We start from the raw sequence: 14,221 nt of genomic DNA, 5'->3' as shown, positions 1-14,221 counted from the left end.
TTTTCTTGCCTGCTTTGTTTCTTAAATTCTACATATGAATGAAATCATATGGTATTTGTCTTTCTCTGATGTTTCACTTAGCATTATACCCTCTAGATCCCTCCATATTGTTGTAAATAGCAAGATTTCATTCTTTTTTATGGCTAATATTACATTGTATATGGGTGTGTGTGTGTGTGTGTGTGTATATATATCACTCCATTTTGTGTATATACATCTATACACACACACACACACACACACACACACACACACCTGCACACACACACACACACACACACACACACACACCCCACATCTTTTTAATCCATTTATCTATGGATGGATATTTGTGTTGCTTCCATATCTTAGCTACTGTAAATAATGCTGCAATAAACACAGTAGTACATATACTTTTTCCAATTAGTGTTTTCATTTTCTTTGCGTAAATACCCAGTAGTAAAATTACTGGATCATATGGTAATTCTATGTTTAATTTTTTGAGATATCTTCATTCAATTTTCCACAATCGCTGCACCAATTTACATTCCCACCAAAAGTATATGAAGGATCCTTTTATTCCACATACTTGCCAATATTTGTTATTTTTTGTGTTTCTTGTTTTAGCCATTCTGATAGGTATGAGGTGATATACTTCATATTGTGGTGGTGATTTGCAACTCCCTGATCATGAGTGATGCTGATTATCTTTTCATGTCATTTATATGTCTTTAAAAAAAATGTCTATTCATATTCTTCTCTGCCCAAATTTAATCAGACTGGTGTTTTTTTGTGTGTGTTTTTGTTTGTTTTTTAGTGTTGTGTAAGTTCTTGATATATTTTGGGTATTGACCCCTTATCAAATATATCATTTGAAAATATCTTTTCCCATTCAGTAGGTTGTCTTTTTGTTTTGTTGATGGTTTCCTTTGCTGAGCAAAAGCTTTTTAGTTTGGTGTAGTCCCAATAATTTAATTTTGCTTTTTCTTCTCTTGCCAGAGGAAATATATTTACAAAAATGGTTACTTTTTTGATGTCAAATAAATTATTGCATATGTTTTCTTCTAGGAATTTTATGGTATCAGGTATCACATTTGTGTCTTTAATCTATTTTAGTTTACTTTTGTATATGGTGTTAGAAAGTGGTCCAGTGTCATTCTTTTGCATGTAGTTATCCAGTTTTCCCAGCACCATTTATTGATGAGACTATCTTTTTCCCATTGCATATTATTGCCTCCATTGTCATAGATTAATTGACCATACAGATGTGGGTATATTTCTGGACTCCACTCTCTGCCATTGATCTATTTGTCTATTTTTGTGCACGTGGCATACTGTTTTGATGACTATAGCTTTGTAGTATAACTTGAAATCTGAGATTGTGATATTTCCTGTTTTGTCCTTTTTCAAAATTGGTTTGGCTATTTGAGGTCTTTTGTACTTCCATACAAATATCAGGATTATTTGTCCCAGTTCTATGGACAGTGCTATTGGCATTTTGGTAAGGATTGCACTAAATCTGCAGATTTCTTTGGATAGTATGGACATTTAAAAAATACTGGTCTCCCAAAACATGAGCATAAAATATTTTTCCATTTGTTTGTGTTGTCTTCAATTTTTGTCATCAATTTTTTATAGTTTTCAGACAACAGGTCTTTCACCTTTTTCGTTAAGTTTATTAGTAGGTATTTTGTTCTTTTTAGTGCAGTTGTAAATGGATTATTTTCTTAATTTCCCTTTCTGCTACTTCATTATTAGTGTATAGAAATGCAACAGATTTCTGCATATTAACTTTGTCTCCTGTGATCTTACTGAATTCATTTATTAGTTCTAGTAGTTTTTTGGTGGTCTTTAGGGTTTTCTATATGTAATGTCATGTCTTCTGCGCATAGTGAAAAATTTACCTCTTCCTTACCAATTTGAATGACTTTTATTTCTTTTTATTTTCTGATAACTGTGGCAAGGACTTCCAGTACTATGTTGAATAAAAGTGGTGAGAGTGGACATCTTGTCTTGTTCCTTAGGCGAAAATATCTTAGTTTTTCACCACTGAATATGTTAGCTGTGGGTTTTTCATGTATAGCCTTTATTATGTTGAGGTATGTTCCTTCTAAACCTATATTGTTGAGGGTTTTTCCCATGAATGGATGTTGTACTTTGTCAAATGCTTTTATGCATCTATTGAGATGATCATATGGTGTTTATATTTTCTCTTATTGACGTGATGTGTCACACTGATTGAATTGTGAATACTGAACCACCTTTGCATCCCAGCAATAAATCCCACTTGATCATGGTGAATGAAATTTTTTTATTGTTTTTTTCAATTTGCCAATATTTTGTTCAGGATTTCTGCATCTATGTTCATCAGAAATATTGGCCTATAGTTCTCTTTTTTTCTAGTATTTTTATCTGGTTTTGGTATCAGAGAAATACTGGCCTCATAGAATGAATTTGGAAGTTTACCTTCCTTTTCTGTTTTGGAAAAGTTTGAGAATAGGTATTCACTAATCTTTAAATGTTTGGTACAATTTACCTATGGAGTTATCTGATCCTGGACTCTTGTTTGTTGGAAGTTTTTTTTCCTTAGTGTTTATTTAAATTCCAGTCAGTTAATATAACAGTGTAATATTAGTTTCAGGTGTAGAATTTAGTTATTCAGCACTTACATGTAACACCCAGTGCTCATCACAAGTGCTTTTCTTAATTCCCATTACCCACCCAAACTATATACCCTCACCCACCTCCCCTCTGGTAACCATAGTTTGTTCTCTATAAAATTACTGATTCAATTGTATTGTTAGTAATTGGTTTGCTCAAATTTTCTATGTCTTCCTGATTCAGTCTTCAGAGGTTATATGTTTCTAGGAATTTGTCCATTTCTTCTAGGATATCCAATTTGTTGGCATATATATTTTTATAATATTCTCTTATAATCCTTTGTGGTGCGTAATATTTTACAATTTCTATGGTGTCAGTTGTTATTTCTTTTTTTCATTTCTGATTTCATTTGAGTCCTCTCTCTCTCTCTCTCTCTCTTTCTCTTTTTTTGATGACTCTGGATAAAGGTTTATCAGTTTTGTTGATCTTTTCAAAAAACCAGCTCCTGGATTCATTTATCTGTTCTATAGCTTTTTAGTCTCTATTTTATTTGTTTCTAATATTTATTATTTTCTTTCATCTACTGGCTTTGGGCTTTGTTCTTCTTTTTCTAGCTCCTTTAGGTGTAAAGTTAGGTTGTTTGAGATTTTTCTTGCTTCTTGATGTAGTCCTGTATTGCTATGATTTTCCCTCTTAGAACAGTTTTTGCTGCATCTCAAAGTTTTTGGGCCACTGTGTTTTCATTGTCATTGTCATTGTCATTGTCTCCATATAATTTTTAATTTCCTCTTTGATTTCTTAGTTAACTCATTTATTGTTCAGTAGCATGATTTTTTTGTGATTGATTTCCAATTTCATACCATTGCGGTCAGAAAAGATATATGATATGATTTCAGTCTTTTTGAACTTGTTGAGACTTGTTTTGTGGCCTAACATGTGATCTATTCTGGGGAGAGTTCCATGTGCACGTGAAAAGAATGTGTATTCTGCTGTGTTAGGATGGAATGTTTTGAATATATCTGTTAGGTCCATCTGTTCCAATGTGTCATTCAAAGCCACTGTTTCCTTTGTTGATTTTCTGTCTGATGTATCCATTGATGTAAGTGGGTGTTAAAGTTCCCTACTGTTAATGTATTAGTATTGATTTCTTCTTTTATGTCTGTTAATAGTTGCTTTACATTTTGGGTTCTCCCATGTTGGATACATAAGTATTTACAACTGTTTTATGTTCTTGTTGGATTGTTCTCTTTATTTTTTTAAATGTTTATTTGTTTTTGAGAGAGAGAGACAGAGATAAGAGTGTGAGTGGGGGATGGGCAGAGAGAGAGAGGGACACACAGAAGCGAAGCAGGCTCCAGGCTACCAGCTGTCAGCTGTCAGCACAGAGCCCAATGCAGGGCTCAGACTCACAGACCACAAGATCATGACCTGAGCTGAAGTCGGATGCTCAACTGACTGAGCCACCCAGGTGCCCCTCTCTTTATATTATATAGTGTTATTCTTTGTATCTTGCTACAGTCTTTGTTTTAAAGTCTATTTTGTCTAATGTAAGTCTTGCTATTCTAGCAAGAGCCCATTTGCATGATAAATGTTTACCCATCACTTCACTTTCAATCTGCATGTGTCTTTAAGTTTGAAGGGAGTCTCTTGTAGGGTGTATATACAGGGGTCTTGCTTTTTTCAATGTATACCTTCCAGCTACCTTATGTCTTTTGATTGACATTTAGTCTAGTTATAGGGAAAGTAATTATTGATAGGTATGAACTTACTGCCATTTTTTAACTTTTTTAAATGGTTGTTTTGGTAGTTCTCTGTTCCTTTCTTTTCCTGTTCACATTCTTTTGTGGCTTGATGGCTTTCTTTAGTGACATCCTTGAATTATTTTCTCTTTATTTTTTGCAAATCTATTTTACGCCTTTGATTCAAGTTTACCATTAGGTTCATATATAACATCCTATGCATATAGCCATCAACATTAAGTTGATAGTTGCTTAAGTTTGAACCCATTCTAAAAGCATTAAATTTCTCCTCTGTCCACATTTTATGTTTAAAATAGCATATTTTACAACCTTATATTCTGTGAATTCCCTGACTGATTTTTATAGATAAAACTAATTTTACTGCTTTTGTGTTTTAATCTCCATCCTGGTTTTATAAGTGATTCATCTACTACTTTTTTTATGTTTGTATTTACCTGTGAATTTTTTTCCTTTCATAATTTTCTTACTTTTTGAGGCATGTTTTAATGTAGAAGTATCTTTCCCACTGCCAATTCCCTTAAGCCCTTTGTATTATGGCCACATAAAGTAAATATTCTTTTCCTGTTTTTTTTTTTTAACATTTATGGGGGGGAAATGCTTTTATAGAGAGCTAGGAGTAAAATGTAAACACCATCTACAAGTTGAACATCTTATTGAGAGGAAGAAGCATAATAAAAAATATTTACCTTGTCATCTTGTACTATTTTAGATTGTATACAGCCTGCAAAGCAAGGAGAAAAATATCCAATATGATCTCTTCCACATATAGCAGAATATAGTGAAGATGAGCATCTACAATGAGAATTGCAAGGAGCTGTCAGGTTTCCCAACTGTCCTGTTCTGTAAAAAAAGAGATTGAAGTATTATACTTATTAATGTGTATATTAGGATATGAGATACATAAAAATATGCTTATTGAAATAAATTCCTTTTGACAGGTTTATTGGGGTATAACCCAATATGTACAATGAACTATACATAAAGTGAACAATTTGAAATTTTTTGATATATGTATACACTTGTGAAATCATCACTATCACCACCACAATCATGTTAACAAACATAATCATCACCCCCAAAATTGTAATACCTCTGGCCTCTGGCATCCGCAGATCTATGTTCTGTCATTATTCATTAATTTAAATTTCATGAAATTGAATCATATAATATACACACTTTCTTTGTCTGGGTTCTTTATATGGTCTTTGTATGGTGATATGTGTCCATATCTCTTGGGTAAATACTAAAGAGTAGGATGTTTGGATCATATGGTAGGTGCTCATGTAACTTTTTGAGAAACTGTCACTTTTCCAATTTGGTTGTGCTATTTTATATTCCCACCAGCAGTGTATAAGAGTTTCAATTGCTTTCTACATTCCTCACCAACACTTGATATAATCAATCTTTTTAATTTTAGACAGTCTAAGAATATAGCAGCTTCATATTGTGGTTTTTAATATTCCCTTCCCTGATGGGTAATGATGTGAGCCATCCTTCCAGGGGCTTATTTCCCATCTGTATATATTTGGTTAAATGTCTGCTCAAATCTTTTGCCCATTTTTATTGATTAGTTTTCTTGTTGAGCATTGAAATTTCTTTATATATTCTGGAAACATGTCCTTCACCAGATACATGATTTTTAAACATCTTCTCACAATCTGTGGTTTGTTCTTTTATTCATTTAACAGGTCTTTCAAAGGGCAGAAATATTTTATTTTGACATAGAACAATTTATCAATATATTTCTTCATGGATCATGTATTTAGTGTCATATCTAAGAAAACTTTGCTGAATCCAAATTTATAAAAATTTTTCCTATATTCTTAGAATTCTGTATCTTGTATTCACACTTACAATCCATTTTAAGTATTTTATGTGGTACAAGATATGAATCAAAGTTCATTTTTTTTACATATAGATATCTAATTGTTCCATCATCATTTGTTAAAATGCTTATATGTTCTTCGCTAAATTGCACATACATCCTATCAAAACTCAATTATCCATTTATACGTGGGCTTATTTCGGGACTCTCTACTCTATCACACTGATATATTCATCTATGTTTCTACCAACACAATTTATTACATTAGCTAATAACTCTTGAAATAAAATAGTGTTGGTACTCTACTTCTACTCTTCATCAGAATTGTTTTTGGTTTTTCTAGGTCCTGTGTATATTGCATGAATTTAAGTTATTTGTAGAATATCTAAAAAAGAAACCCTGTGGGGACTTTGGTTGTGATTACATTGAAAACTACATCAATTTGGAAGGATTAACTTAATATATTGAGTCTTCCAAAACATGAACACGGGATCTCTTTTTAAAAATTTAGGTCATGGGGCGCCTGGGTGGCGCAGTCGGTTAAGCGTCCGACTTCAGCCAGGTCATGATCTCGTGGTCCGTGAGTTCGAGCCCCGCGTCAGGCTCTGGGCTGATGGCTGGGAGCCTGGAGCCTGTTTCCGATTCTGTGTCTCCCTCTCTCTCTGCCCCTCCCCCGTTCATACTCTGTCTCTCTCTGTCCCAAAAATAAATAAAAAACGTTAAAAAAAAATTAAAAAAAAAATTTAGGTCTTTATTTTAGCTAGGAATATTTTGTAGTAATTATGAATAGGGCTTTCACTTCTTATATTTATCCTTAAGTATTTCTTCTTCTTGATACTATTGCTAATGGCATTTTTGTGTAATATCAATTTCCAGCTGTTTGTAGGTAATATATAAAAACACCATTGATTCTTGTATGATGATATATTCTTATACAACATTTTTTTTCTTAATACTACTGTCAGTAGTGTTGTTTTTGACATTAATTTCCACTTATTTGTAGGTGGTATGTAGAAATACTGTAATCTCTTACATTTTGATCTTGTATCCTACAAATTACTAAACTTATTTTTTTAGTTATAGTTCAGTTATCATTTTTTATAGTTTTTTGTTATATTTTTAGTTATATAGTTTCTATATAGACAATTGTCTCATCTTCAAATAAACTATTTTATTTCTACTTTTCTTATCAGGATGCCTTTTCTTTCTTTTTCTTACAGTATTGTAATGGCTAGAACATCCATTATAATGTTAATGTAATAGTACTGAAAGCAGATATCCTTGTTATGCTCCTGGTCATTCAATGTTTCATCATTGTCCTTGAATGTTTCAACATGTCATTCATGTTTTCATCATTTTATAGCAGCTCAGGCTTCTATAGCAAAATATCATAGACTGGGTGGCTTAAACAATAAACACTTACTTCCCACAGTTCTGGAAGCTAAGTCCAAGATCAAGGTGCAGGTAGCTTTGATGTTTGGTGTGGGCTTCTTCCCAGATTGTAGATCATCACATTCTCAGTGTATCCTCACACAGAAAATTGAGGAAAGTCTTTGGTCTATTCCCCTTCTTAAAAGAACACTAATCCAATTATGGGGGTGGGGGATCCTACCCTCATGACATCACCTAAACCTAATTATTTCCTTAAGGCTCCACCTCCTAACACTATCACATTGGCTTCAACATATGAATTTAGTGGGGGGGGGGGGGGGACACATTCATTCCATAATAATCACTAAGTATAGTATTAGCTGTATGTTTTCATAGTTACCTCCAATTTCTAGTTTCCTAGTTTATTAGGAATAGATGTGGCACTTTATCATGGGCCTTTTTGGCATCTATTGCGATTATAGTTTTTTTTATTTTATTAATATGGTGGATTATATCAATCGATTTTCAAATATAAAAGCAATCTTGCATTCCTCTGAAAAATCTTACTTGAACATATTTTATTTTCCTTTTAATATACTCTTAGGTTCAACTTGCTAGAATTTTGTTAAAAGTTATTGCATCTATGTTCATGACAGAAATAAGTCCATATACTTTTCTTTTCTTACAAACTTTTTGTCTAGTTTTGATATCAAGATAATGCAAGTTTTATAGAATAAGTTGGGGAGCATACACTCCTTTTCAATTTTCTGGAAGAATTTATGTAAAATCAGATATTGTTAAATGTTTGGTTTAATTCTCCAATAAAACAATTTGGGCCTGGAATTTTCTTTGTCAGAAGGTGCTTAAGTACAAATTTGATTTATTTACTAGATACATACATTTATTTTTTCTTAAATAAATCTGTGTCTTTTGAAGGATTTGCCCATTTCATGGAAGTTGTCAGATTTATGGGCATAAAGTTTTTATTATATTACCCTACTATCCTTTTAATATTGGTAGAATCTATAAAAATATCACATCAGCTCTCTGACTCTTGATATTGGTAGTTTTCTCTAACAGTTTAGCAATTTTATCCATCTTCTCAAAATTTCATCTGATTATATTTCCTCCATTGTTTTTTATCATTTCTACCTCACCAATTTCTGTTTCAATCTCAATTGTTTCCATTATTTTACTTACTTTGGGATCAATCTGCTTTGATGTTTCTAGTTTTTTAAGGTAGAAACAAATGTCATTGGCTTGAGACTTTTTTCTAATACTGGCTGTACATTTTTCCCTAAGTACTGTTTCAGTGGCATTTTATAAATTTTGTTACATGTGTATTCATTTTCATTCACATCAAAACACTTTACAATTTCCCTTCTGAAAAAAATATTTTAACACAAGTTGTTTAGAACTTTGTTATTCAGTTTCAAAATATTTGGGACTTTTCCAGAAATCTTTTTTTATTAATCTGTTTCTAATTTAATTTCATCATGGTTTGAAGATTTAATTTCATTATATGATTTAATCTTTTAAATTTACTGAGACTTGCTTTACAGAATATGGTTTACTTAGGGTTTCGAGTTTAAAAAGAATGTATATTCTTCTTTGACAGGTGAAGTGTTCTACAAATGTCAATCAGGTCAAACTGGTTGTTAGTGTTGTTCAAATGTTATGCATCATCACTGAGGTTTTTTTGCCCACTTCTATTATTAAGAGAAGACTATTGAAATATCTGATTATATTTGTGGATTTCTACATGTCTACTTACAGTGTCTAAGTTTTTGCTTCACACATATTAAAGCTCTTTCATTAGGTTCATAAAAATCAAGAACTGTTTGAATTCTTGATGAACTGATCATTCTATCATTACATAATGACCTTATTTATTCCTGCTAATATTATTTGCTCTCAAATCTACTTGGTCTGATATCATACTCCAGCTTTCTTCAGATTACTGTTAATATGATACACCTTTCCCCATCCCTTTACTTATAATCTACTTTTGTCTATATTTGAAGCACATTTCTTTTATGCAACATATACATTGGGTCTTGCTTTAAAAAATCAAATTTAAAATTTTCTGCCTTTTAATCGAGATATTGCAACATTTACCTTTAATGTGATTACTACTGTAGTTATGTTTGAATCTATCCTTTATATTTGTTTTCTTTTTATCTCTTCTTTGTTCTCTTTTTTGCCTAATTTGAGATTAAACAAATGTTTTTGTAAAATTCTATTTTAATAATTCATGTGTCAGCTTGATTTATTAGCTGTGACTGTTATTTTAGTGGTGCTTCAGAGGTGATACTATACATCTTTAACTTAACACAGTTTACCAACATGTGATATTATAGCACTTCATGTAAGCCCATAATATATGTTTATCTGTCTTAAACAATTATTTTTAAAGCGAGTTAAATAAGAAAAAATACTTACCTAAATAGTTACCATTTCCTTTGCTTTTCTTTGCTTTGTGTAGTTTATATTCTTATCTGGTATTTTACTTCAGCCAGACTTTTTAAACATTTCATGTAGGATAAGTCTGTTGTTCAAATATTATTTACATTTTTTATGTGTAAAGTTATTTCTCCTTCACTTAAAAAAAATCTTCACATGTATTTATCTTTGAGAGAGAGAGCACAGGTACAAGTGGGGAAGGGGCAGAGAGAGGGAGACAGAGGATCTGAAGCAGGCTCTGTGCTGTGAGCACAATTTGATTATTATGTAGCATGGTGTAATTTTCTTCATGTTTCTTGTTCTGAGGGTTTGCTAAGTTTCTAGGTCTGTAGGTTTATGGTCTACATGAAATTTTTAAAATTTAAACATAATTTCTTCAAATATTTTTCTTTCTCCAAGGCCTTCCTTTGGAGACTCCAACTCTGCGTTTGGCTGGTCACCTGAAGTTGTCCAAATCATTCATGCTTTGTTTATTTTTGTTAATTCTCTTTTCTCTGTGTTTTTCTGTTGGATCTTTATTATTAATAATTTCAAGTTTAAACTCCTGCAACGTCTATTCTGTCATTAATCTCATACATAGCATTTTTCTCAAACATCCTGGTTTTCATTTCTCTATGCTCAATTCGGTTTTTAAAAATGTCTTTTACTTTTTGAACATATGGAATACTGATATAATAACTGTGTTAACTCTGATAATATTAACATCCATGTCAGTTATGGGTCATTTTTGATCAACTGGTTTAGCTTCTCATTATGGGTTGTAGTTTTCCGCTTCTTTGAATTCCTTGCAACATTTTACTGAATATTGGACCTTCTAAATTTTGATCTTTGATGCTGAATATTTTTGTCTTTTTGTGAATATCCTTAAGCTTTGCTCTGAAATGCAGGTAATTTACTTGGAAACACTTTTATCTTTTTTAGTTTGATAGGCAGATTTGATAGGAACAGCCAGAATAGCACTCAGTTTACAATTATTATCCACTTCTGAGACAAGATCCCTGTGTATACTTTATGCACTGTGATTTTTGAGGTTTCCTAGTTGACTGATGAAAACAGATATTATTCCCAATCCTGTGTGAGAGGTATGCACTGTAATTCTAATTCTTTTGGTGGACTTAGACTCAAGAACTTTCTTCACATATATCATAGTTACTATTGCACTTAATACTTCAGGGGGTCTTCTGCAGATATATCCTCTAATACACAATCCTGTGAACTATAGCCATATTGGTTTCTGAACCCTCAGCTCAATTTCCTCAGTTAAAGGAATCAGGCAGAATCTGTCTCATTCCTACTCCCTGTGCCATGACCTTAAACCTCTATTAAGACAGTGAGCTGGAGGAATTACCTGGTTCACCTTAAATGTTTCTCCTTTCTCATGTATCACTGTCTTTCAATGACTAATTCCAATGTCTTGAAAAACACTGTTTCAATTTTATCAAATTCTTGGTTGTTTTTGGAAGAAGAGGAAATCTGTTATCCCATCTTGGCTGGAAGTGAAAGCTCAGAATTATTTCCAAATATAAATTTAGGATAAAGCCAAAAGGTCTTACTTTATATTATTAAAAACTGCCTATACTTCAAAATACTTTTAGATTGCTAAATTCTGAATTTTAAACTATATATCTGAACAATTTTAGGTTTACATAATTGAGCATATACAGAGTTACCATTTTATATTACCAATAGAAGCAAATGTGAATCTTTGTTACTCTATATCCTTGCTAGCATTTGGTTTTGTCAGTTTTCTGGATTTCAGTCAATGTGTTGGGGTATCTAATTGTTGTTTTTATCTTTAACTCCCTGATGCATATAACACTGAACATATTTTCATATGCTTATTAGCATCTGTATATTCTTCTTAGTGAAGTGTCTGTTCAGATCTTTTGGCCATTTTTAATTGGGTTGTTTCTCTGTAAACTGATGAATTTTAAGAGTTCTTTAAATATTTTGGATATGTCCTGTATCAAATACGTATTTTTCCTCCAATTTGTGCATTGTCTTTTAATTCCATTAAGTGCCTTTCAGAGAGAAAGTTTTTAATTTTAATGACACTTAACATATCATTTTTTCCTTTCATGCTTTTTTTTTTTTTGGTGTTGTATATGAAATGTCATCATAAAACCCAAGGTTACCTAGATTTTATCCTATGATATATTACAGAAGTTATAATTTTGTGTTTTATATTTAGGTCTAGAGTCCATTTTGAGTTAGTTTTAATTTTTGTGAAGAGTATAAGTTCTCTCTCTAGATTTTTTTTCTTGTTTTTTTTTTTTTTTTGCATGTACATTTTCAGTTTTTCTAGCACCATTTGTTGAAAATACCATCTTGGTTGCAATCCAAGATGGTGACAGAGTCTCTGGAACTCACCTCCTACTGAGGACGCACCAAATCTACAGCTATACAGAGAATTGCCCTGAGTAACTCGTACAAATAGGGAAAATGAGAAAATATCATCACCCACACTGAAACAGATAGGAAAACCTGAGACACACTTTCAGCATAAACCTCACCCCTGGCCAGTGCCTGATAATCAGGAAGGACCTCCCAACTAGCAACTTCTCCCTAAGCAGTGAAAAATATGGACCCCACTTACAGTGTGCCAACTTTTAAGACTCACACCTGAGTTACACCTGAGTCTTAAACACACCCAAAACACTTAGTTCCAAAAACTATTGGGGCTTGCATCCACAGGTGAAAAAGATTGAAAGAAATAAAGAAACATTTCTTAACGGGCTCTGCAGACTCACCATGGCTATCTCCCCATGGGCAAAAAATGCCCATCTCTGTCTGCCTGAAAGATCCTATCTGCATACTTTAAAACCTGCTACCAGAGGATTAGGCTTCTAATTTAACATCTATCCAGGGGCTCACCACAATCCCCCCCAAGGAAAGAGCCCCTTGATGGCAGGACTCTAATAACCAACAGAGCTTGCAGAGTTCCACAGTACTGCAGCAAACAAAGAAACAGTTCTTAACCAGCTATCCCTACAGGGTTCATGCAGAGGTGGGGAGACAAAATATACCCATTTTTTAGATTTCTCCTGAAAGAGGCCTATTTGAATACTTTAAAAGCAGCTGCCTGAAGATCAGGCTTCTAATTTAGAAGGCATGTAGGGGCTGACTGCAATCCTCCCCAGAGATGAGAGAAGCCATCAGACATTACCTTTGCCTTCTCATGTCAGCTCACTACAAACTGCCAGTGTTTCCCTAGAAGTAACTTATACATATGCTGGCATCCCAGCTTTTGTGGCTGCCACCCAAGGGATGGGTTTCTGGGTAGTCTGGTTCTCACATCCAAAAGGGCTTGCAGTGATGAGTTCCACGGGACCATAGTAGACAAAGACAAAAAAGCAATTATTCATGTGCACAGGAGTACCCCCTGCTGCTATACACTCAACCTTAACAAAGGTGGAGCAGACAAAATAACTAAACTCCAATTTCTCCCTGGAAGGGTCCAAACTATATTTTATTACTGCCTGAGGTCCAGATTGAGGTCCAATCAGCCCAAATCTAGGTGTTGACTAGTGTCCCTTTGGGACACTGACAGGTCTAGGCACATCCTCGACTAACAGGACCCATTAAAAACAAAGAAGGTAGTTTAAACAATCACAGAAGTTTGAGAGATAAGCAAGAGCTCAAGCCTGGCTGAATGATAAATACCATCTATTTATAATCATAGGTACGACAATAGTTGTAGATAAGGTTAACCTGGTTAATATAGTTATTAAAATAATTATAACTACAAGAATTTGTTAATGCATACACAAGGTAAAAAGACATAAATTGTGACATCAACAACAAATAGAATGTAGAGTGAGCATAAAAATTTAGAGCTTCACTATGTGTTCAAGGTTAAGCTCTTATCAGCTTAAAACTGTTAAAAATATAAGATATTTTATGTAACATGCTAACCAGAAAGCAAAAGCCTATAGTAGACACACAAAAGATAAAGACAAAGCAATCTGAGCATACCACTACAGAAAATCATCAAACTATAAGAAGGAAAGCAAGGGGCACCTGGGTGGTGCAGTCGGTTAGGCGTCCGACTTCAGCCAGGTCACGATCTCGCGGTCCGTGAGTTCGAGCCCCGCGTCGGGCTCTGGGCTGATGGCTCAGAGCCTGGAGCCTGTTTCCGATTCTGTGTCTCCCTCTCTCTCTGCCCCTCCCCCGTTCATGCTCTGTCTCTCTCTGTCCCAAAATAAATAAACGTTGAAAAAAA

General features: G+C 33.4%; 1 protein-coding gene across 3 annotated transcripts in view; it reads right to left on the bottom strand.

Annotated features, from left to right (window-relative positions):
- SLCO6A1 (solute carrier organic anion transporter family member 6A1) overlaps positions 1 to 14,221 on the bottom strand; it is a 101,073-nt gene that overhangs the window by 25,390 nt on the left and 61,462 nt on the right. For all 3 annotated transcript variants that reach the window (XM_040447706.1, XM_040447719.1, XM_040447711.1), the window contains exon 9: positions 5,027 to 5,180. In XM_040447706.1, coding sequence (XP_040303640.1) covers positions 5,027 to 5,180 — 154 coding nt within the window. The remainder of the gene's footprint in view (positions 1 to 5,026; positions 5,181 to 14,221) is intronic.

This window comes from Herpailurus yagouaroundi, unplaced genomic scaffold, assembly GCF_014898765.1.
Source record: "Herpailurus yagouaroundi ecotype Mexico unplaced genomic scaffold, PumYag 29, whole genome shotgun sequence".
Taxonomy (NCBI): Eukaryota; Metazoa; Chordata; class Mammalia; order Carnivora; family Felidae; genus Herpailurus; species Herpailurus yagouaroundi.
Note: the sequence above shows the minus strand (reverse complement) of the source record. Positions and strands in the feature narration are given on the sequence as shown.